Genomic DNA, 23,479 nt, shown 5'->3' on the forward strand with positions numbered 1-23,479 from the left:
GGCCAACGTGGTGAAACCCCATCTCTACTAAAAATAGAAAAATTAGCTGGGTGTGGTGGTATGCACCTGTAATACCAACTACTTGGGAAGTTGAGGCAGGATAATCTCTTGAACCCAGGAGGTGGAGGTTGCAGTGAGCCGATTCAGCGCCACTGCACTCCAGCCTGGTGACAGAGTGAAACTCCATCTCAAAAAAAAAAAAAAAAAAAAAAAAAAAAAAAGGCCTACCCTTTGACCTAGAGATTTCACTTCTAGAATTCATTCCTAAAGAAATAATCAGTCAGAGATTTACTTAGGTTATTTTAGTTTGTTAGCTATTATAAAAATGAAATTTTCAAACAACTAAAACAGGTAATGGTTAAACGATATATCTACATATGGAATATCATAAAGATATTAACATAAGCCTTTCGAAGAATATGTAATTACATGAGGAATTGTTTATAATGTTAAAGTGAAAAAGTAGAATATATAACTATGTATACCCCTACCTCATATCATATATAAAATTAACTCAAAATGGATCAGTGATCTCAATATAAGCCAAAACCATAAAACTGTTAGAAGAAAACATAAGGGTCAATCTTCATTACCTTGGATTTGGCAGTGGATTCTTAGATAGGACACCAAAAGCATAATCAACAAAATTAAAAAATAGGTAAATTGGACTTAAAATTGATTTTTTTTTTGCATCAAAGGCATTATAAAGAAAGTAAAAAGACAATCCACAGAATGGGAGAAAATATTTGTAAGTAATACGTCTGATAATGGTTTAATATTCAGAATATAGAAAGAACTTCTGCAGTGTAACAGCAAAAAGACAAACCACCCAATGAAAAAATGAGAAAATGCCCTGTAATCCCAGCACTTTAGGAGGCCGAGGCAGGAAAATCACTTGAGGCCAGGAATTTGAGACCAGCGTGGGCAACATAATGAGACCCCGTCTCTACAAAAAAAAAAAAAAAAGGTGGGGCGCGGTGGCACACACCTGTAGGCCCAGCTATTCAGGAGTCTGAAGCAGGAGGATTACTTGAGCCCAGGAGTTAGAAGCTACAGTGAGCTATGATCCTGCCATTATACTCCATCGTGGGTAATAGAACAAGACCCTGTCTCTAAAAAATAAACAAATAATTGTTTTATTTTATTATTATTATTTTTTTTAGACGGAGTCTCACTCTGTCACCAGGCTGGAGTACAGTGGCATCATCTTGGCTCACTGCAGCCCCAGCCTCCCCAGTAGCTGGGACTATAGGCACGCGCTACCACACCCAGCTAATGTTTGTTATTTTTTTAGTAGAGACGGGGTTTCACCTTGTTTGTCAGGCTGGTCTTGATCTCTTGACCTTGTGATCCGCCCGTGTCAGCCTCCCAAAGTGCTGGGATTACAGGCGTGAGCCACCGCGCCCGGCCAAATAATTGTATTTTTAAATGGGAAAATAATTTGGATAGACATTTCTCCAGAGAGGATATACAGATAGCCAATAAGTACATGGAAAGATGCTCAATATCGTTAGTCATTAGGGAAATGCAAATCGAAACCACACTGAGATCCCACTTCACACTTACTATAGGATGGCTATAATAATAATAAAAAAAAACAAGGGTTGTTGAGGATGTAGAGAAATTTGAACTCTCATGCATTGCTGGAGAGAATGTAAAATAGTACAGACATTGTGAAAAACAGTTTGGTGGTTCCTTAAAAAGCTAAACATAGAATTACCATATGACCCAACAATTCTACTACTTGGTATGTTTCCCAAAGATTTGAAAACAGGTACTCAAACAGATACTTACATGTCATTGTTTATTGTACCATTATTCACAATAGCCAAAAGGTAGAAACAGTCTAGGCATCCCTCAACAGATGAATGGATAAAGAAAATCTGGCGTGTACACAGTGGAATATTATTCAGCCATAAAGAAGAAGGAAGTTTCGGTACATGCTACAACATGGATGAACCTTAAACACATTATGCTAAGTGAAAGAAGCCAGACACAAAAGGACAAATAGTGTATGATTCCACTTACATAAAATAATTACATAAAATAGGCAAATTCAGAGAGACAGAAAGTAGATTAGAGGTTACCAGGCTGAGTATTGGGGGATGTATTGTTGATGGTTACAGAGTTTCTGTTTGGGATGATGAAAATGTCTTGGAAACAAATAGTGATGATAGTTGCATAACATTGTAAATGTCATTAATGTCACTGAATTATATATTTTAAAATGGCTAAACTGCAAATTTTATATTACACATATTTTACCATGATAAAAAAAATTTCAAAAAATCCCCCAACTGAATATAGTATACTGTAGTGAGCTGGAGCTGGTTTGTGTAAGCTCTTGAGAGCTGATTGTGGGCACCTCTTCCAAACTACTCATTCAGCGATGTTGATAGCATCAAATTGGTCATAGTGGAAGCATTTATGCCATGGCAGTTGGCAAATGCTGCAAAGTAGCTCTCATTTCCAACCCCTTCGAGCCCGTTGTTAAATATTTACCAGCACACCACTGAATATATGTGGATAAAAAAGTGTAGAACGCCATCTGGAAAGATAGATGCCAAACTGTTAATGGTGTTACTTCTGGGGAGGAGAGTAGTGTTGTGGCAGGAATGTGAAAGTAAACTTGAACATAAAAAGTGTAAACTTCAGTGTTGCTTCCATTTTTTTGGGGGGGTGGGTGGGGGGCGGCGGATGGAGTCTTGTTCTGTCGTCCAGGCTAGAGTGCAGTGGCATGATCTCGGCTCACTGCAACCTCCGCCTCCCGAGTTCAAGTGACTTTCCTGCCTCAGTCCCCATAGCAGCTGGGACCACAGGCGCCCACCACCACGCCCGGCTAATTTTTGTATTTTTAGTAGAGACGGGGTTTCACCATCTTGGCCAGGCTGGTCTTGAACTCCTGACCTCGTGATCCATCTGCCTCAGCCTCCCAAAATGCTGGGATTACAGGCGTGAGCCACCGCGCCTGGCCACTTACTTTTTTTTTTTTTTTTTTTTTTACAGTGAGCATATAGAATATTTCTTGTATCGCTTTTAAAAAATAGACCAAAAAGTCTGCATATATTGGGATTTTGGTATTGGTAACTTTTCTCTTGAGAGGCTGAAAGCTGGTCACATATACTATCTGAAATAGCCCATGGAGAGACTGAACGCCAAGCCTAGGGCTTGGATTCTGTTTCCTCAAAGATCTGGTTTTTGTTTTTGTTTTTGTTTTTTGTTTTGCCTAACTAAATAAGCCTTTTCTTATCTCTCTGTAGGTTACCCCACAGCCTATCCAGCAGCTGCCCCTGCCTACAATCCCAGCCTGTACCCCACCAATAGTCCCAGTTATGCTCCAGGTAAGGAGGAAATGGGACAGCAGTGGTGAATGGAGTGGGAAGGGGGACTCTATTTGGAGAAACAAAACCACTTGCTGGCCTTTTCCTGTTCTTAATTGCTCCAGGCCCAGCCTCTCCAGGCTTGATTTTCCTGGGAGTCCCTTCTGGGAACTGGGACAATCAGCCTCAGGGTGGGGGCGGGAATAGAATCTCCTCCACTCTGTCTGGGACTTAAGGTTGGCTCATCTCTCCTATGCTGGAATGTCTGAGACCTGCATCCTCCTCATAGAACCTTTTCTGCTCTCCCAAGCAATGTCCAAATTCATTCTTTGCTCAGTTTTCCCTGTGGCTGCCATTGGGACACACACACACCTTGGGACACGCACACACACCTACACACCCCTTGGGACACGCACACACACACCCCTTGGGACACACACACACACACACACACACCTTGGGACACACACACACACATGCTCTTGCCACCAGAGGGTAAAGAGCTGGTTTTCAAGCCGAGATAAGCTACTTGTTTTTCAAAAATAGTAAAGGCCCAACACTCGGATTGAGGTTGAAATGGGTTTGAAAATATTGAAAAGGTTTATTCTATTTTGGGCTTGGATCATTGCAGCGGTCTTAGTTCTGATCTTAACTCTCATGCTCAGCTGGTGCTGTAATACTCAAGAGCAGGAGAAAGAGTATGGGCTCTGTGGTTAGAAAGTCCTGGGTTTGAATCCTGATTACCCAACTTACTAGTTGTAAGGCCTTGGGCAAGTCACCTCACCTCTCTAAGATTCAAATGTGACTACCTGCCTCAGGGTTGTGGATGGTTTTATGTAAGTTCCATTTACTCAACAAGTATTTGTTGAATGTCTTCCATACTGGGATAGAAAAATTAAAAGATGCCATCTTTGCCTGCCTGAAGTAGCTCCCATTTGGGAGCCTGGCATATAAACTCATTGCAGTACTAATGTGCTAAGTATTGTAAAAAGGAATACATATAAGGGAAGGAAGAGGGAACAACAGTCTGCCTGGGGGTGAAAGTGTAGGGGAGGCTTCAGAGAGTGAGAACAACAGAGATTTGAAGAAGTAGAAGCTGTTCTTTAAGCACACAAAGGAACAGTGGGCATTCCAGGCAGAGTAGAGCATGGGCAGAGGCTTAGAGATGTGAGAACATGACACTGTGAGGAACGTAGAAGTAGGGGAGTGGCTAAACTGTGAGCAGCTAGATGAATCTGAACTATAGATATACAAGGGCTGATTTGGAGAGGCCTTGAATGTCTTGATAATACCCCCCCATTTTCTTGTTTAGCACTTATCATTATAGAATTAGAAAGCTTCAAAAGACCTTAGAGATCGTCCAGTTCAACCTTTTCTCTTGAAAAAGGAGAATCAAAAAGCAGTGTTTTGTCCCAAGTTACCCAGTGAGTCAGCAGCTGCATATGGACTAGAATCTTTGGCAGATCTCCTGACTCTCGTCCTATGCTTTTCTCTGCCAATCTAGTGTTTATTCTACTGTCATTCTCTTTCTTGGGGCTTAAAGGAGAAAAGAATACAGGTTGTCTGAAGACCTAGATTTGAGTCCTCACTGTGTCATTTTCTAGATTCGCAACCTTAAAGTCACCTGACCTATCTGAACCTCATTTCCCCTATCTCTAAGTAGGAATCATGTCATAATTATACACACACACCAAGAAGTTATCAGACAGCCCGTTTTTTGGACAAACAAGAACTATTTTATGTAAATAGGCGATGGTATCCCCTAAGGTGCTTACATAGATGTGTCATTTCACAGACATTTTGACCCACTCTGTTATGCCCAAGATACTTTGGAAGACCCTGTAGATGATTCAAACTTGAGGAAGCTGTAGTCACTGCCTTTGGAAAGCTTATGAAGGGAGCAGTGACACATGGGCTAAAGTTCTATAATGGTATCTCAGCATTGGTTTTATATTTACCTTTAGTCAATATGACATATAATATTTTCCCTAAGATCTATGATAGAAGGCAAAAACAATAAAAGCTACAGAAATTCTCTCTGATAATCAAATTTGGTAAGTTCTATCTTAACTACAATGGCTTCGAGCATCATGTGTATCATGATATATAAATGACTTAAATTTAAGTGCCATGAGATCTGTGAATTGACTTTGTAAACTGTCTAGAAACAAATGAGTTGTTGCAGAAGGTCAAGTAAGATCAAGAGTGAAGAAGATTCATTGTCTTTCTAGTCAGGAGGCCATCAGTGACCTCATTGGAAGCATTGTCAGTGAGGTGGTGAGGCTAGAAACCAGAGTGCAGTGAATCAGGAGTGAAGAAGTAGATTTAGCATATATAGCCTATTCTTACTAGAAGCTTAGCTACCAGGAAAGGAAAAACAAAAGGACACTGACTAGAAGTGAATGTAGGGTTGAAGGAAGGTTTTCTTGGATATGAGTGTGGGGTACTGATAGGAAGGTGCAAGTGGCGAGGACAAGTCAGAGATACAGGAGAGGTGGTGCCAGTCAGAGGCAGGCCTCCACAGAGGCTACTGTAGGGGTGGGAAATCTGGAGCTCAGTTCTCTTCTTTGGTTTGGGAAGTTGAGTAGCAGGTAGAGACAGGGTGCCTCACGCAGGAGGGCAACTAAAGGAAAGACTAAAGGAAAGGTCACAGGTAGATGTGCTTAGAATAAATTGCCCAGTGGAAAGTGGAGAGTTCTCATCTAATGACCTTGATTTGCTGAGACAGAGGGAAGTAGGGATCAAGGGAGAGTTCTTAACCAGGGAGGTCAGGATGTGAGAGCCTCACAGGAAGGAGTAGGACTGGAAAATACCAAAAGATAACAGAGCAGGGTCACATTGGGGGCCCATCTGAATGGTGGAGGCTGTGAATTTGTCCAGGCTCTCATCCCCAGCACTGGGCTATTTTCTCATAATGTTCAGCACCTCTGGTGATAGACCATGGGATTGTTTTAGGATCAGTTTGCCAATAAGTAGAAAGACATGGAATAAATAGCTACTATTTATTGAATGTTTTCTATGTGTCAGGAAGTATTTGAAGTTCTTTATCTATATCAGCTTGTTGCATATTGCAATAAACTTTTGAGGTTGGTACTCTTATTATCCCCATTTCCGAAATGGGAAAACTAAAGCTTAGAGAAGTTACATAACTAGCCCAAAGATCCAAGCCCCAGCACCCTGCCACTGTGCCGCATGAGCTCTTAACTGCTACATTGTAGTTGCATCAGTGGGCCAGAGAGAAACTAAGGCATTAGACTGGCTAAAGAGGGAAAGGAGTGCAGATAGTAGGAGGCTGAAACTGTAGGGGAAAAAAAGAGATAGAGATTGAGTACATCCTGGCATATATATTCAGCTTTAATTTTAAAACAAGCAAAAAGTAAGCCCTCATCTAACTTGATTTTCCCCAATTTTGTTTTTAAAAGTCAACATATTTCTACTAAAGTCACCCAGACTATTTTCTCAAAAACCCACAAAATCCACAAGAGAGGGTAGTGGTAGAGTATTGTATTTAAAGGCCCCAAACTCGGAGTTGAAAGGCCTAGGTTGTAGCACTAACTTTGCTTCTGATTTTGGTGCGACCTTGGGAAGATCCCTTTCCTTTTGAGTTACTTACACACACACACACACACACACGCGTGCGCACACACACACACACACACACAGCATATTTTGGAATGCTGGCCTCTGGATTCACAGTGCAGGTTTCCTGACTGGGGGACTTCCTACCATGGAGAAGCTGGCTCAAGGTCAGAAAGGACAGTGTAGGTTACTCTCACCTTCCTGCCAGAGCCAGCCATTTGTGATGCAGAGAGATGCCTTCAGAAGGAACCAGGCTCTTAGGTTTAAATGTCTTTTAGCTGCTTTAAGGAGACCCAGAAGTTGCTTGAGAGAGAGCTATTTTTAGCAGCTCTGAGTACCCTAAGATGTCATCTGTCCAGGATGCAGGGAAACATTTCACTCTTTTCATTGGTTCTGAAAGCAATGTGGGTATTTGGAGCTTTTTCCCAAGCTCTTAATTATTTCAGGGATCTTATTTAAGAACTCTTTGGCCCCACAAGAGGTAGGAGCCAATCTAGACTTGGCTTTCAGAATCAAGGGACCTATTAATGGTAATCTGGCTTGAAAATAAATGAAGGGATGGATAAACAGGTTAACTAATACAGATAAAAATAAAATAACCTCCTCATGAGAATATGTTGACAAAACATTTTCCCCTATTGTCTCATTTGATTTCATAGCATCCCTATAAAGTACAAATACATTATTCCCATTTTACATACAACAAACTTGGAGAAGGGTAGGGAAAGGAATTTGTGCTTTCTGAACAGCTGCCCTGTTCCAAGCCCTGCACAAGTCATGTTACAAACATTCATTTTTGCCTTAGTCTTGTGAGTTGGGGCTTCCTGCCTCCAACTTTGTTCAAACAGGTTAAATAAGTTGCCCAAAGTTATACAGCTAAAAACCTTGGGAGGGCAAGGCAGGAGGATCCTTTGAGGCCAAAGGTCAAGACCAGCCTGGGCAACATAAGACCCTATCTCTACAAAACATTAAATTTAAAAAAACAGGCAGGCTTAGTGGCATGCACCTGTAGTCTCAGTTACTCAGGAGGCTGAGACAGAAGGATCGCTTGAGCCCAGGAGCCAGAGGCTGCATTCCAGCCTGGGCAACAAAGTGAGACACTGTCTCCAAAAAAGGCAGTGTAGCTGGGATTCAAACCCAACTTGTCTGACCCCACAACCTGTGCTCCTTCTATAGCACCACAGTGACCCAGAGGCTTCAGGGATGGAGTGCTTCTACATTGGTCCTATTTCTCAGAGGTTTTACAGACAGCTCTTTAGAGGCCAAAGATGGTGATATTGTCTCTGAACCTTCACTTCCTCTAACACATCTGCCATATGTGAAATCCCTCTGCAGTTCCTGGGAGAACTGAAATGTATTCTTGTAATAGACAAGCAAAAAGCAGGAACTTGGGGTTGTTCACATCCGGGCAGCTCTGGGTCAGCTGTCTGGAAGACACAGTGGCATCCAGGGAGGGGCTCTCTGCATTGAATGGACTTTCCCAGATGACAAGTCTGTCACCCTCTCTAGGGTAAAGGTGCTTTACATCTTTATTTACTGTTTTTGTGAAGCTGGGGGGAAACTGCTATCGCAAAACAAAGTCTGTTTATGTAACTGCAATGTATACAACTTTGCACAAATTCTTAGTGGTAATTTCAACTAACATTTCTATCCAACAGAGTTTCAGTTCCTGCATTCAGCTTATGGTAGGAAAGCTATTTTTCCTCATCTGTATTACAGCCTATGAATGTGTTCTCTCGTAACAATGGTAGATCCCCTCTCCTCTCCTCCCCAAATCCCATCCCCTAGGCTTGGGCTCCCCCCAGGTGGCTCAGCAGCAGTTCCTAAAGCATGCAGGAACGTGTCTGATGGTGCAAAAATCATGGGTTGGAGACACACATGAACCGTCCCTAGGGCAGCAGCAAAGGATCATGGCACTAAAAGGCGTCGCTCACCCTAACCTGGCTGCCGAATTCAAACGAACAAATGATGAAAAATTCCAGGGCCTGTATGAAGCTCCTCAGTTGGCTTTGTGGCAGCCTCTGTGAAGGAGTACCTGGATTATGCCTATTAGAACCCAAAAAACTAGTCTGCCCCAGGATCAGATTTTCCATCTCCATTGGCAGTCTGACATGTTTGAAGACCTGGTTGACTTTAGATACAGTCTGTTCCCTTAGCCCAGAACTTGAGCTCTGGGCTCATTTTCCTAGAAGATGGTGAGAGGTGGGGGGCAGCATGCTAATAAATGAGGGACCAGAACTGGGTTCTCTGGACAGTGTGGACTCCAGGCCCAAGGCACCACGGGAACTTCTGGGCACCTGTGAGGGTCCCAGCAGTATAACTTGACTAGGTCCTTTTTGTCATAGACAGGAAGGGACCATGGGAGGGACTTGCAACTTTCACCACCCTCACCTGGGCTGCTCAGGAAAATGTTTTTGTAAAATCTCTGCACCCTTTCTCAACTTTTAACCTTGAATTATTTGGATGCTGGAAATTGAATTTATGTGTCACGCATCTGTCAGGAGATGAGCTGTGAAATTTCTCCTTGCCACTGCTGTGGGCTGTGTGATCTTGGGCAATTTACTACTGTCTCCAGGCCATAGATAAATTGTTTAATTTCACATGATCTCTGAGGTCCCTTTAAATGCTAATACACTGTCCTCTTATAATTTTATTACTTCAATTTTGTTAGTCGCAGACCTGTTTCTCATATAGTCATTTTTTGTTTGCCTCAAGATATATGAACCTGGACAGAAGGGTGCATAAAAAGTTAGAGAAGCTCTCATTCTTCCCCTTCCAGTTATAGCATCTGAAATAGATCTGCATAAAGAATACGAATGGAGCTCTTCACTTTATAAAATTCTGTGCCAGGCCCTAAGCTGGCCCTTTGAAAATACAAAGACTAGTAAGACAAGGGGCTTGTTCTCAAGGAGCTCACAGTTTAGTGGAGAGAAGACATGCCATCAAGTACAGGTGCTTCCAAGAATCACAGGGATTGGGATAGTCAGTTTATAGGGATGCATAAGAGAGCTGTGGTTAAGGGGTGGGGAAAAGGAAAGGCTTCGTATTAGGTGTGAGTCTTCAGCTCATGATTGATGGATTAATTAATGTTACCAGATGGAGTTTGGGGAGATACATGCCAGAAGAGGTAGCAGTGTGGACAAAAACACGGAGATGTGAAGCTCCTTGGCATATTCTGGGAATGATAAGCAGTTTCTGTGGCTGTAGTATGGGCTGGAGATTCAGAACAATTTGAGAGTCTAGAGAGGTCATTGGGACAAGATGATCATGGTGGGGCACTGAATGCTACACAGGAGTTCAAACTTTAGCTTAGAGTCAGTGGAGAACTATGGAATGTTTTCAAGAAAGGGGGTTTTATGATTAGGTTTAGGTCTTAGGTATATCGCTCTGAATGCAGCTTGAAAATTGGAGGGAGCAGATTTAACATGAGGAAACAGTTGCAGTAGTTCAGATGAGAGATGATGAGAGCTTCAATTAGAGCTGTAGCCTACAACTTTGGAGATGGAAGAGGGGACAGATACCAGAACTAGAAACTATAAGACTGGGTGGCACTTTATTTTTGACCCTCACATCAGTACTATGAAGCAATCAAGGAGTGATGATTATTGCTATTTTATGAGACAACAAAACTGAAGCTTAGAAAGGTTAAGTAACTTGCCCAAGGTCCCACAGCTAATAAGTGGCAGAGCCCAGGCTACAACTCAGATTTCCTGACTCAGTACATTGTTCAGGATGATGGTCCCTTGCTGCCTCGTCTCCTTGTAAGTGTGCTAAACAGATTGTTCAACTGTCAGAGGGCGTGAGGGCCCCGTATCCAGGGAAGTGAACAACCCAGCACCTGGATGTGGGCAGCATGCTGTGACTGGGCCCATGCCCCTTCACTGCCAAGGGTTCTCTTTCTCTCTCTCGTTTAATTGAGGGATAACACATAGATGGCAAAGTATATAAAGTACACTAATCTTAAGTGTACAGCTTAATAATGTCTTTACATATGTATATGCCTATATTTAACTACCACTCAGTTCAAAATACAAAACATCTCTAGGAAGTGGTACTTTCCAAGCACCCAAAGTCAGGCATGCCATTCAGAGCGGCCTCCTCTGTGACCATGCCTTTAAAAGCTTCAGTTGGAATTGTCTTCATCCCACAACTGAGCTCTTAATCGCTCCCACCAATAGAATGGGTGACTTTAGAATTGTCATATGGAGGAGCTGGATCACATGGTACAACTAATGGGGAGGTCAAGTTGACAGCTAATATTTGTTTTTTTGGTGTGTTTTCACATTTATCTAGTTATGTAAATTATAAGGATTCAAATATACAGAGATGTACAGAAAACACTAATTCATTTTCTTTGTAAAGAAACCAGAAGAAAATAAAGAAAAATATTTTTATTCAGAAAAATATATAGTATAGTTCACGTCATCAGTTGGAAAAGACATCGTAACCAAAGGCACAGTCGCACTTGCTTCTTTCCTGGTTAACCCGGAACGTTATTTTACTATGTATCATGCTGTCTTGTTCACTCCCTGGTTGGCGTGTGGCTGTGTTGCATCCCCAGCTAGACCATAAGTACCTTGTGTGCGGTGACTGTGACCCACGTGTGTTCCCTTCCACCGTGGCGCTCCCCTCAGTGTTGAGTGCAGTGTAGGCCTCAGTCACTCTTTGGATAAAAGAGTGATTTACTCTTCTGTAAAGAATAAGTTAGTTTGATTTACCAACTTTAATGGTCACACAGTCCTTCAGGCTAATGTCAGACTTTTGGCTTATGATGAAAATTATGGTAAAGTATATACCACTTGGAGGAAAATATTTGAACGGAAGAGAACCTCCAAATTCTCTAAATTCCTACAGCCAAATTCAGGCCTCCTGTCCCCTGATGGCATTCCTGTGGGGTCTTGAGGGCATGGGTTTGCTTTACCTGACTTTTCAGAGCTACATGTTTTACTTTTTAGAGAGTTGTTTTGGGTGGCCACTGCTTTCCAGCCACACGTGTGGCAGAGTCTAAATTTGGAGACATGTTGATAAGATTTGTTAACACTAATTGGATTCTTTATCCCTTTCCTGTTTCCCACCCCCCAAAGAAAAAAAAACGCAAAATGATTGTTTAAAACGGACTCTCCTCCTCCTGCATTGTCTGCAGAGCCATGTCTTCATGTCCAGGAAAGGCCCTGGGCTCTACCTGGAGTACTGCTGGGTCTCCATTTCTCTTATCAGTATTCTCCTTTTAGTGTGACTTTCCTGCCCATGATTTCCTTCTCATTTCTCAGCATCTGCTGTATATATCGCGGGCCATTAATGCAAACGCAGAGTCAGCCTATAATAGCCATAATTCTAGCCTTGGTTCAACAAAAGCAGCACAGTCCCTGACCTTCTCTGGCCCCAGTACTTCTGGGATCGAAGGAACCAGAGGCATTACCTGTTACCTGAATGGGCAGAGGGGGTTATGGGATCTCTCTAGAGGTAGAATGTCCTTGTCCTAGTGGAATTAGAGAGTGTATTGGCATACTTTATTCTCATAACACCCTGTCTTAGCCTCTTATTTAAATATTTTAAGTATTGCCAATGCAGCCCCACCTTCTGCTAATATATTATATGATCCCCCCAATACTTTATTTGAGTGGAAAAGATGTTGCTAAAATTATTCTTTTTACCATAAACAGTAATTTGAGTCAAGAAAGTTTCCTCTCTAGTGTTTGAAATTATAACAAGGAAAATGTCTAAAAAGTTAGGCAAGTCCCACTTCAGAACTCTGTTTCTCTTCTTCCCCTCAGGACACCATGAAGGTAAGTTTTTTGAGTCACTCCCCATTTCCAAAACATATGAAGTATCCTTCAGATGTCTCGAGCTGAGCTTTGAGTCAGCCTGGGAAGTCTCTGCAGATCTTAAACTGGGCCTCATCTATATTTCATACCTACCCCAAATTTCATATGTGCTTTCTTAATGGCCCAAAGGACCACCTCTAATTCATGAGGAAATATCCCAGGTGGGGCACCCAGTAACACCTCAGTAGGAGATATTCAGGGGTATGCAAGAAGTATGTCTGTCTGGCCTCAGCTGGATGTACAGGAGAAGGAGTTATTAGCAAGGAGTGCCCCACTGGCTAACTCGGTTCAGTGCAGCACAGTGGCCAGTGCCTTTTAAGCTACCATGGCCACAGCTCAGTCCCTTCAGAAGAGATGGTAGTCCAGCAAGGTTCATGTAATGTGGTCATTATTTGTGGGCCTGTCTTTGAAAGCAGCTTATAAATATACCTCCAGGTGATATTTCAGACAACAAAGAGTGCTCAGTTGATCTGGTGAACACACAAAGGCTCCCAAGTTGCTACACATTAATGAGAAAGTGGTTGAGGAATATACCAGAGCCCTAGGCCACAGTGTCAGGTAGTAGGAGATGGTTATGCATGGGCATCTTTGTGGTTTTAGTAGTAGGTAGAAAGTCCTGACTCTTTTAGTATAAGTTCAGATTTCCTTGATTTCAAATCATTTGGAAACATACTTCAGCACTCCTCCTAACCCACTCAACCATCTCAGAAAGGCTGACCATCCCGTGTGTCTGAACAGGCCCCGTGGGTTTTATGTTTCTGTCCAGCACAAGACCCTTGCTTTTTGTCTGTGATTGGTGGTGGCCACTTCTTATTTCTGCCTAATGCCATTCTTGTGTCTTCCCTTAAGCAACTCTGCTGATGAAACAGGCCTGGCCACAGAACTCGTCTTCCTGTGGCACTGAAGGCACCTTCCACCTCCCAGTGGACACCGGGACCGAGAACCGAACTTACCAAGCATCCTCTGCGGCTTTCAGTAAATACAGCCTGTCTCCTTTCCTTGTTCCCCTTGGTTGGGACTGATTTGTTTCTTAGGAAGAAAGGAAAGGGAGCTTTTTAAAATGACATTTATGAGATAAATACTGTTTTAAGAGGTTCTTTTACTCAGGCAAAAAATTGGCCCTCCTTATTCAGGAAAGGTCATCATGCACTCAGCTTTGGGGAGACACAAAGCACTGAGGGGGGGAGACACAAAGCACTGAGGGAGGGAGAAGGAAATACTCACCTGGCCAACAAGTTGATTGGGGAAGGACTGTTACTGTATTTTAGGGGGAAAGGACAGAGGGCACATTTTGAAGGTCTGTGGGTCTTTGGACAGAGAGGGCTTCCCCTCTAGCACAGGGCTTCTTAATCTCAGCACTATTGACATCTAGGCCAAATAATTCTTTGTTGTGGGGGCGCTGTCCTGTGCATTATAGGATGTTTAACAGCATCCCTGGCCTCTACCCTACATACCAGTAGGAAAGCCTCATTGTGACAACCAAAAATGTTTCTAAACATTGCTAAATGTCCCTTATGGAGCAAAACTGCCCTCTGTATGAGAAACACTGCCCTAGTGGAAGCTGCACTGTGGGACCAAGGTGTGTATGAGGAGTCTTCAGGGAGGCCAGAAACCAGCTAGCCAGTCAGACTGGTCGTATTCATCCTGAGGCTCAGTAGGGTAACTGATGTTGTCACCTTCACATCTAATTTTTAACACAAAGTGGTTCCACTGGGGAAATAAGGACCAATGATTAGAAATTACTGAGTGGCGGCCGGGCACTGTGGCTCACGCCTGTAATCCCAACACTTTGGGAGGCCAAGGCAGGTGGATCACGAGGTCAGGAGATTGAGACCATCCTGGCTAACCCAGTGAAACCCTATCTCCACTAAACATACAAAAAAAATTAGCCAGGTGTGGTGGTGGGCGCCTGTAGTCTCAGCTACTCGGGAGGCTGAGGCAGGAGAATGGCATGAACCCGGGAGGCAGAGCTTGCAGTGAGCCGAGATCGTGCCACTGCACTCCAGCCTGGGCAACAGAACGAGACTCCGTCTCAAAAAAAAAAAAAAAAAAAAAAAAAAAAGAAATTACTGAGTGGCATTTTGACTCCATCTAAGGAAGAACTTTGTGTCTTGTTGGAGCTGTTCAATAGAGGAATGACTGACTTTGGATGTGGTGAGAACTTCTCTCTTAAGTTGTGAGGGTTGGACAAGCCCTCACAGGGATATTCCAGACAAGGCCTGATAGTGTGTGGTTCCACAAATTATTACTCTACTAAGTAAGTAGACTAGAAGAATTCATTGTATTTTTTTCTTTTCTTTAAAACATCTGTGTTAGTCTGTTCTTGTGTTGTTATAAAGAAATACCTGAGGCTGGGTAATTCATAAAGAAAAGAGGTTTAATTGGCTTACAGTTCTGCAGGCTGCACAAGCATGGTACCAACCCCTGCTTAGCTTCTGGTGAGGGCCTCAGGAAGCTTACAGTCATGGCAGAAGGCAAAAGAGGAAGCCAGCATATCACATGGTGAGAGAGGGAGCAAGGGGCTGGGATGGTGCCACACTCTAAGTAATCCGAGCTCACTCATCAGCAAGGGGATGATGCTAAGCCATCATGAGGGATCCACCTCTATGATCCAATACCTCCCAGCAGGCCCCATTTCCAACACTGGAGGTTACATTTCAGCATGACATTTGGAGGAAACAAACATCTAAACCATATCAACATCCAAGGTCATTTTCTCAAGTTTTCATTGCCCCTAGATGTCAACATCAGTTTATGTTTATACAACGTAACTCACCTTTTGTAAAATATAGTTTCATAATCACCCTCTAATCTACACTACACTCAGTCTACTGAGTTATTTAGGTGGATTTTCATCCCAGTTTGAAAGATGAGGCTCAGAAAGGTAATAGGTCCAACGCCACCCAGCTATTAAGCAGCACAGCCGGAAAAAGGTATCACCCAGGTTAAGATTCGATTAATGACTTTTCTCATGAGATTGATTTTACTCTTTAAGAGAGGTATGTCCGGCTGGGTGCGGTGGCTCACGCCTGTAATCCCAGCACTTTGGGAGGCTGAGGTGGGCGGATCACGAGGTCAGAAGATCGAGACCATCCTGGCCAACATGGTGAAACCCCGTCTCTACTAAAAATACAAAAAATTAGCCAGGCGTGGTGGCGGGCGCCTGTAGTCCCAGCTACTCGGGAGGCTGAGGCAGGAGAATGGCGTGAACCCAGGAGATGGAGCTTGCAGTAAGCCAAGATCACACCATTGCACTGCAGCCTGGGCAACAGCGCGAGACTCCGTCTCAAAAAAAAAAAAAAAAGGAGGCTGGGCGCGGTGGCTCACACTTGTAATCCCAGCACTTTGGGAGGCCGAGGCGGGCGGATCCCAAGGTCAGGAGATCGAGACCACGGTGAAACCCCGTCTCTACTAAAAATACAAAAAATTAGCCGGGCGTGGTGGCGGGCGCCTGTAGTCCCAGCTACTCAGAGAGGCTGAGGCAGGAGAATGGCGTGAACCCGGGAGGCAGAGCTTGCAGTGAGCCGAGGTTGCGCCACTGCACTCCAGCCTGGGCGATAGAGCGAGACTCCATCTCAAAAAAAAAAGAGAGTTATGTCAGCCATAAGGAGTTTCTCCAGATACCTCAGGGAGAATGAATGAACATACGTAAGATTTTATATATATATGTATATATATATAAATAGGGATATACATATTCTCTCTTACATCTAAACATCTGGATATAGACGCATATAGGCACACTTAGTATAGGCACACCTACTGTAGTGTAGCAGAAAGCAGCCTGGAGTGGAAGCTGCATTGAATTCTAGACTGGGTTCTGTGTAACCTTGGATAATTGATATCCATGCATTGGACCTTGATTTTTCAAACTGCAAAATGAGGGAACTGAACTAAATCATCTCCAAGGTTCTTTCTTGCAATTAGACTCCTTATCTCTCAGCAAGATGATGTGTACTCAGCGTCTTCCACCCCAACAGGGACCACCTCTCTAGCTGCCCTTAACAGTAGCTGGCCAACAAACCATCTCCAAAAATGGAGTACTCATTCCCTTCAGAGGCAACCCTTTCCACAGTTAGAAAGTATGAGTAACAGAAGGCCTTGCCTTCTACTATGTTGAAATCTTCCTGAAATCCCGTTAAGTGTCCAGCAGCCACATCCCACTGTTCCCTCCTAGACAGGCTATCACAGTCCCTGAAAAAGACCAAAATGTACCCACCTCCACCTTTTTTTTGAGACAAGGTCTTGCTCTGTCACTCAGGCTGGAGTTCAGTGGCACAGTCACGTCACACTGCAGTCTCAAGCTCCTAGGCTCAAGCAATCCTCCCTCCGCAGCCTCCCATGTAGCTGGGACCACAGGCATGCAAAACCATGCCCAGCTAATTTTTTTTTATTTTTTGTAGAGATGGGGTTTTGCCACATTGCCTAGGCTGGTCTCGAACTCCTGGGCTCACGCTGTCTGCCCACCAGCTACCATGCTTAGCCTACCTCTCTTTCAAGCAAGTAATGTATAAACCTGTGCCATTTTTTAATGCAGTTGGGGTTGACTGGCCCTCCCATACTCAAAAAGATTCCTCCCAGCATTCAGATTTTGTGGCTTCTAGTACCACAGAAAATTCAGGGCACTTTGACAAATTCAGTTCAATTTCACTGATACTTGCTAAGCCTGTTTGTAATTAGGTCTCCTACTTATTCATCACTGTCTTACTTGGCTACCAACAAGGAGTCTTAGGGGTCAAAGCAAGATATTGAGACATAGAGCTTTATTTTGTCCAGACATATAAATCTGATGATCAATAAACCAATTGGTCTAAAAGGCATCCGTGATGCAAGGATCAATGCCTTTGAAAGTGGTAGGGCTTCTACAACTGAAAAAGATTTATGACAGTGAAAAAGGATTGCAGAAAGGGCTGAAAAGGTTTTACCTTGTTAATGTACATACTCTTTTTATTATCCCATTTGATTCTAAAATTATGGTTAGGAACCTAAGAGAAAGAATAGGACATCATAAACAAAGCCTCTTTAATAAGGCAGAGCTGGGACTTCCAGTGATCGAATTCCTTTTTTCTTTCATGATATTGCCTTTAGTGAAATGGGGACAACAAAGGCCAGTATATTAAATGCCCAAGATTGGACTACAGAGACTTTAACTCAGCAAGAGCTCTGCCTAGGGCAGGGGGAGCCCTGAACTTTGGGCCTAGCTCTGTACAGATGTGCTGTACAATTTGGGGGAAATCTGTCCTTCTGGGCTCCAGGTTCTTTCTCAGAAAAGGAGGAGGTTGAATATAAACCTCTAATGTCCTTCAGGCACAACATTCCAAAGTCTCAATTCTGTGACCTTCAGACTTAGAATTCCCTTCACGATAGCCAGGCCTCCAGTGAGTGAATTGAGTCTAAGTTCATTTGGGCAAAATCTATGAGACTTTTTTGCAACAAGCCCAACAGCTTCTTTTACTTAGATGCATAAAGTAATAAACCCTGATTTTTGTGTTACCCAAGCTCAGGCTATAGCTCCAGGGGAATTTTCAGTGTTCCTCAAGAGTATTGACAGGACCACCAGTAAATTATGGAAAGTCCTCTGCAATGATTTCCTCATGAAAGTCTTCTGAAATACTCAGAGACTTAGAATGTTAGCACTAGAAAGATTCTCTGATACTGTCTAGTCCAAATGAGGATATTCCCTGAGAGAGGAATTGACCTGACTTACTGACAGAACCTAGGATGAGGGCCCCCAGGCAGTTTCTCCAGCCTCATGAAGATCCTCCTGACAAATTGTAACCTTGAGAACCACTGTGGTTAGAGGAAGTAGCACTGAGTCTTAAATCTTCACAAGCAGCTCTGTCTTTCAGCAACTACTCATTATCTCATCTGTGAAATGTTTATGTTGGTCTTAATGATCTCTGAGTCTTCTAGCTCTGCAGTTCTGCTTCTCCTATCTCAGACTGTCTGGACAAACAAGCAAGCCTTCTTCTGCAGCATCATCTCTTTGGCTGCCAAGGGTGTTTTGGCTACTGATTTGTATTCTGAGTATGTGTGTGTCTCATTTCATAACATAAAGAAAGGGAAACATTCTCAGACAAGGTTATTCTTAGATGTGGGAACCAAATTCTACTGCAGTCTCTTGGAGCTTTTTGATTTTCCTCAGAGGGATAGTCTCACCACTTTGTAATATGGCTGTCCTTGTGGCATAGAGTGGGTAATCCAGCCTCCCCAAGGAAGAGAAAAATTCCAGAGCACATTCTCCAGGAGCATAAAGGAAAGTCATCAGCATTGTTGGCCTGTTAACTTTAAAGAATCATAAAATCATGGCATTTTAAGCCATAACATTTTAGAATCTTAGAATTCTGGAGTCTGTGTTCCAAGCTGGGACAGACCATAGTAGTCATAGTTTAGCTTTAGTCTCAGACCAGGCTCTGCCTGCATACCCTTAGGACAGAAGCTTACTGTCTCTATGAAGTGAGAGAGAAAATAATACTAGCTGATCTTTATAAAGTGCTTCTAATATGTCAGGTACTGTTCTAAGTGCTTTTTACTTAACAGTTAATGTATTTATCACAATGAAGTAGGTACCATTACTGTTCCCATATCATACACGAGGAGACTGATGTATCCTATAGCTATTGAGTCTCAGAGCTGGGGGTTTGGACCCAGGCAGTCAGTCTGTCTCCAGACTACTCATAACCACGGCTCTGTGCTACAGAGCTTTCAGAAACAGGCAGCTTCTGATTCAGGGGTGTCCTACTCTCCTGCATAGAAAAAGGATGCTTTCAGCTCTGCTAGGTTTCTCTACACCTTGATATATTCCTTTAAATCAGGGGTCAGCAAACATTCCTGTAAAGGGCCAAATATTTAGGCTTTTAAAAAGGCCATATGCTCTCTGTCAGTAACTACCATTGTAGCAGGAAAGTAGCCTTAGTCAATATGTAAATGAATGGATGTGGATGTGTTACAATATAACTTTATCAAAACTAGCTTCAGTTACAAAAAACATGGCTGAAATTTAATTGTTTTAAATGTTTATAGTATGAATAAAAGATCCTGTGGTAAAATTAATTTGGAAAATAGTCTCGTCCATACTCCCATCTTAGAGATTCACAGTTCACCTCCCCACCTTCTTTAAGAGACGGTCCTGCTCTGTCACCCAGGCTGAAGTACAGTGTTATGATCATGGCTCACAACAGCCTTAGACTCCTGGGCTCAAGCCATCCTCATGCCTCAGCCTCCCAAGTAGCTAGGGAGTACACCAGCCACCATGCCTAGCTGTTTTTTTCTTTTTTTAGAGATGTAGTCTGTCTGTGTTACCCAGGCTGGTGTTAAACTCCTGGTCTCAAGTGCTTCTCCTACCTTGGCCTCCCAAAGTGCTGGGATTATAGGTGAGAGCCATCACGTCCAGCCTACCCTATTGTTTTAAAAACTTCCCAGGGTCGTGGAATAAAAACAAAATCTTAACTGTTTATCTCTGTTTTACATATGGGACTATAGAACTCAAAATTTTGTTTCCTTTTCTTTGGCAAAAACAACTATTAAGATCCCTTGGAATCTGTAGTCCGTTGTCCACATTTGGGAAATGTCTATCTCTGGTTTATCTATAAAACCCCTTTATTTTATAGGTAAGTAAATTGTGTCTCCGTACACATCAGATGGTTCCTTTTAGACATCTGCAAAGCTAGACTCCCTGTCTTCCCCCACAGTATCTGCTTCACCTCCTATGACCACATTTCATGATTAGCTCCATAATCTAGAAACTCTGAGGAATCTGCTCTAGACTTCTCACTCAGCTCATAGTCCCACTTCCAGTTAGTTTCTACTTCTCTTTAACATACTTCCCTCTCTTTCATATGTACTTTCCACTCTATCCTCATTGCTACTTATTTCCCAAGCATATTTGACCACAAAACTATGGAAAAAACTATGGATCTGCAGGTGAAAAAATAAATGACATGAATCCAGGGAATAGGCTGACTTTTGTGGCAGCTGTGCAGCAGCTCTCCTATCCTCCTGAGTCATCAGGGGCAGGGGGGTACCAAGCCAAAGAGGTGTGATGTGGACTGAGAGAGATTTGTGACCATGTGGTAGTTTGCTTTTACTTGGGGTTAAGGTAGAAGAGAACGAGGATCTTTAGAACCATGGAATTTTTGTTTAGTAAGAGATCTTCATTCTTAGCCACCTGATTTCACAAAATAAGAAACTAAGGCCCAAAGACTTGAAAATTGTCACCAAAAATTAGGGGGAAAGCCAGGACTGAAGACCAGATGTCTTCTCTTCCAATAAAGCACTCCCTCCACTCTGCCCCTAGTCCCTTATTGTATAATAGAAACAGCACCTCGGAGCTGAAAGGGTCCTTGGTGAGCATCTTATAGGTGAAAGGGCTGAAGCCCAGAGAGGTTCAGTGAGGTCTGCTAGACCTAGCAAAGATGGAATCACAGGAAAGAAGCCACCTCAGCACCTCCCCAGCAGGTCTTCAAAGCCTAGGTCCCCAGGCACTGTCCCTTCAACTTAGAAGAGTTTAGAGTCTTTAGGAGAAGTTATTAAAAAGACTAGCCTTTTCTGAGCCCAGGATCCCCTTGTGTAAAGTGCAAGGATTGGGGTCCCTTGATGATCACTTGGGTTGCATAGAATGATTCCATTTTGTAATTCTAAAAGGAGACAGTCTTGTTCCTGAATGACTCATGTTTCAAGTTTTTTTCTGTGAACGAAGGATCTGTCACTCTTTTCCGGAGGATTCAAAGGCAGCACAGTTTATTTACATGGGCAATTGTGAGCTTCTTGGGGCCTGACTTCTCAGCCCCATTCTTAGCTCCAGCTTTTGTCCATCCTGCTGAGGGACAGACATGGCCCAGGTTCCAGGTTGATGTGAATCTTTGTGATCCCTGACTTCAGGTCTTTTCAGGCAGAGGTGGCCTTCCCCTAGAGCCCAGGAGAGAAGGAGAAGCCAACTCTGCAGAGCAAAGTTTTTCAGCATCCTAGAAGATGACGATCTCTGAATGGTGTCTGTATGGTCAGCATCCCAGAAGATGAGGGTCTCCGAATGGTGTTTTGTGTGGGGTTTTCACCTTCAAACTTGGTGGGGAGGGGAGGGAACATGATGGAGGGAAGTCCAAGAAGAGAGCGGGAGAGAGAGAGATAAGGAGAAAAAGAAATAGAGCAAAAGAGAGAAAGACAGAAACAGCAGCAAAAAGATACCCTGGATTCTGTATGAGAAGACAGAAAAGCAAGTAGATAGAGTAGCAATAAAGAGCAAGTGAGTTGAGGGCTTCCATCTTTGTGCACCTGCCCATTTCACACAGACAGCTCCAAATCCCAGGCTGTCAGAGCTAAAAGGGACCATGTGGTTCTAGCCTCTTATTTTATAGATGAGAGCCCTGAGACCCAGAGAAAGAAAAGATGCCCAGAATCATCCATGCAGCCCTGTGCACCAGGACTGAGGGAGCTGCCTCTGGGGCCAGGGCTTTCTGGGTGGAGCCCTGTTCTCTGTTTGTTCTCATCTCTGTTTCCAGCCTGGATTCAGCCCATCTTTGTCTGGGGAGTCGTGACTGGGACCTGCTGCCTTCTAGCAATGCTTTTCTGCCAACTAACCGGAAGTCTCTCTTATTGCCTTGGTACAGGATATACTGCGGGGACACCATACAAGGTCCCACCGACCCAGAGTAATACTGCTCCACCCCCCTACTCCCCATCACCCAACCCCTATCAGACGGCTATGTATCCAATCAGAAGTGCCTACCCCCAGCAGAATCTGTATGCCCAGGTAGGTACATGTCAAAGCCACCTCTTCTGCAGGTAGAGGAGCTTCCAACCTGGGTGCAGTGTGGTAGGGTAGGGTGAGGAAGTGAGGGAAGGAGAGGACGGTTTGTGGCTCTGGCTAGCCGTCCTTGTTGTATCACTGAAGCAGTATCCCTGCAGTCTGCTTACTCCCTCACTCCAACTCAGCCCCTAGAGGGGGTAGGCATGAAGTCATTTAGATTAACAGAGCCCAGAACGTCAGAGGACAAAGGCCCTCAGAGATTTTCTAGCTCAACTCCTTTGTTAAACAAGTGGGGAAACTGAGACCCAAAGAGGGGAATGACTTGTCCAAGGTTACACCACGAGCTATTGGTTGGTCAAGATGAGACCCCAACGTCTTGGTCTTTTCTCCCTAACCCCCACATCTACCCTTCCTCAGTCTGTGAGCTGAGTGGGGAGGAGGAAAGTACACAGGCTCTGCCACCAGTGTCCTCTGTGACCTTGGGCAAGTTACTCTCTCTTTCTGTGCCTGCTGGGCCTTTCTGGGCTCCTTCAGATAGAGGATGTATGCATTCCAGGATTGGTATGAGACAGGGGACCATATGGGGCTCTAGCACACCCATGACACATTCTTCTGGAGTGACAACTCTATAGGAAATGTAAGTGGTGAGGAGAATATATTTTTAGTTTAAAAAACAGCTATATTTTAGAGTAGAAGACAAAACTTAAATTGATCTCAAGCCTCTTGTTTTATTTTTTTTTTAATCTCATTTAGTAGAAACATTTGAAGATTTCTGAATTAAGATGATCTCAGGGGCTCCTGTTTACTTCCCCTACAAGTCAGTGGGCCAGTGGATTGTGGCAGCAGGAAGCAGTCATGTGATTCAGGCATTGGGAGTCACCTTGGACCACTGTCTTCATCCTTACCTTTTTACCTAAAGGGAAATAGCTAGTAAGGGACATCCTGGGAAATGCTATCCAGGTATGCCTTTTTTTTTCCTTTTTTCTTTTTTTTGAGATGGAGTCTTGCTC

General features: G+C 43.5%; 1 protein-coding gene across 5 annotated transcripts in view; it reads left to right on the plus strand.

Moving 5' to 3' along the window:
* FAM168A (family with sequence similarity 168 member A) overlaps positions 1-23,479 on the plus strand; it is a 201,366-nt gene that overhangs the window by 167,884 nt on the left and 10,003 nt on the right. For 2 of the 5 annotated variants that reach the window (XM_012505986.2, XM_030794820.1), the window contains 4 exons: positions 3,261-3,341; positions 8,558-8,584; positions 13,574-13,699; positions 22,330-22,472. In XM_012505986.2, the coding sequence (XP_012361440.1) occupies positions 3,261-3,341; positions 8,558-8,584; positions 13,574-13,699; positions 22,330-22,472 (377 nt within the window). The remainder of the gene's footprint in view (positions 1-3,260; positions 3,342-8,557; positions 8,585-13,573; positions 13,700-22,329; positions 22,473-23,479) is intronic. The other 3 variants (XM_003254742.4, XM_030794821.1, XM_030794823.1) reach the window with 2 other exon arrangements.

The sequence above is a fragment of the Nomascus leucogenys genome, chromosome 15 (genome assembly GCF_006542625.1).
Source record: "Nomascus leucogenys isolate Asia chromosome 15, Asia_NLE_v1, whole genome shotgun sequence".
Taxonomy (NCBI): Eukaryota; Metazoa; Chordata; class Mammalia; order Primates; family Hylobatidae; genus Nomascus; species Nomascus leucogenys.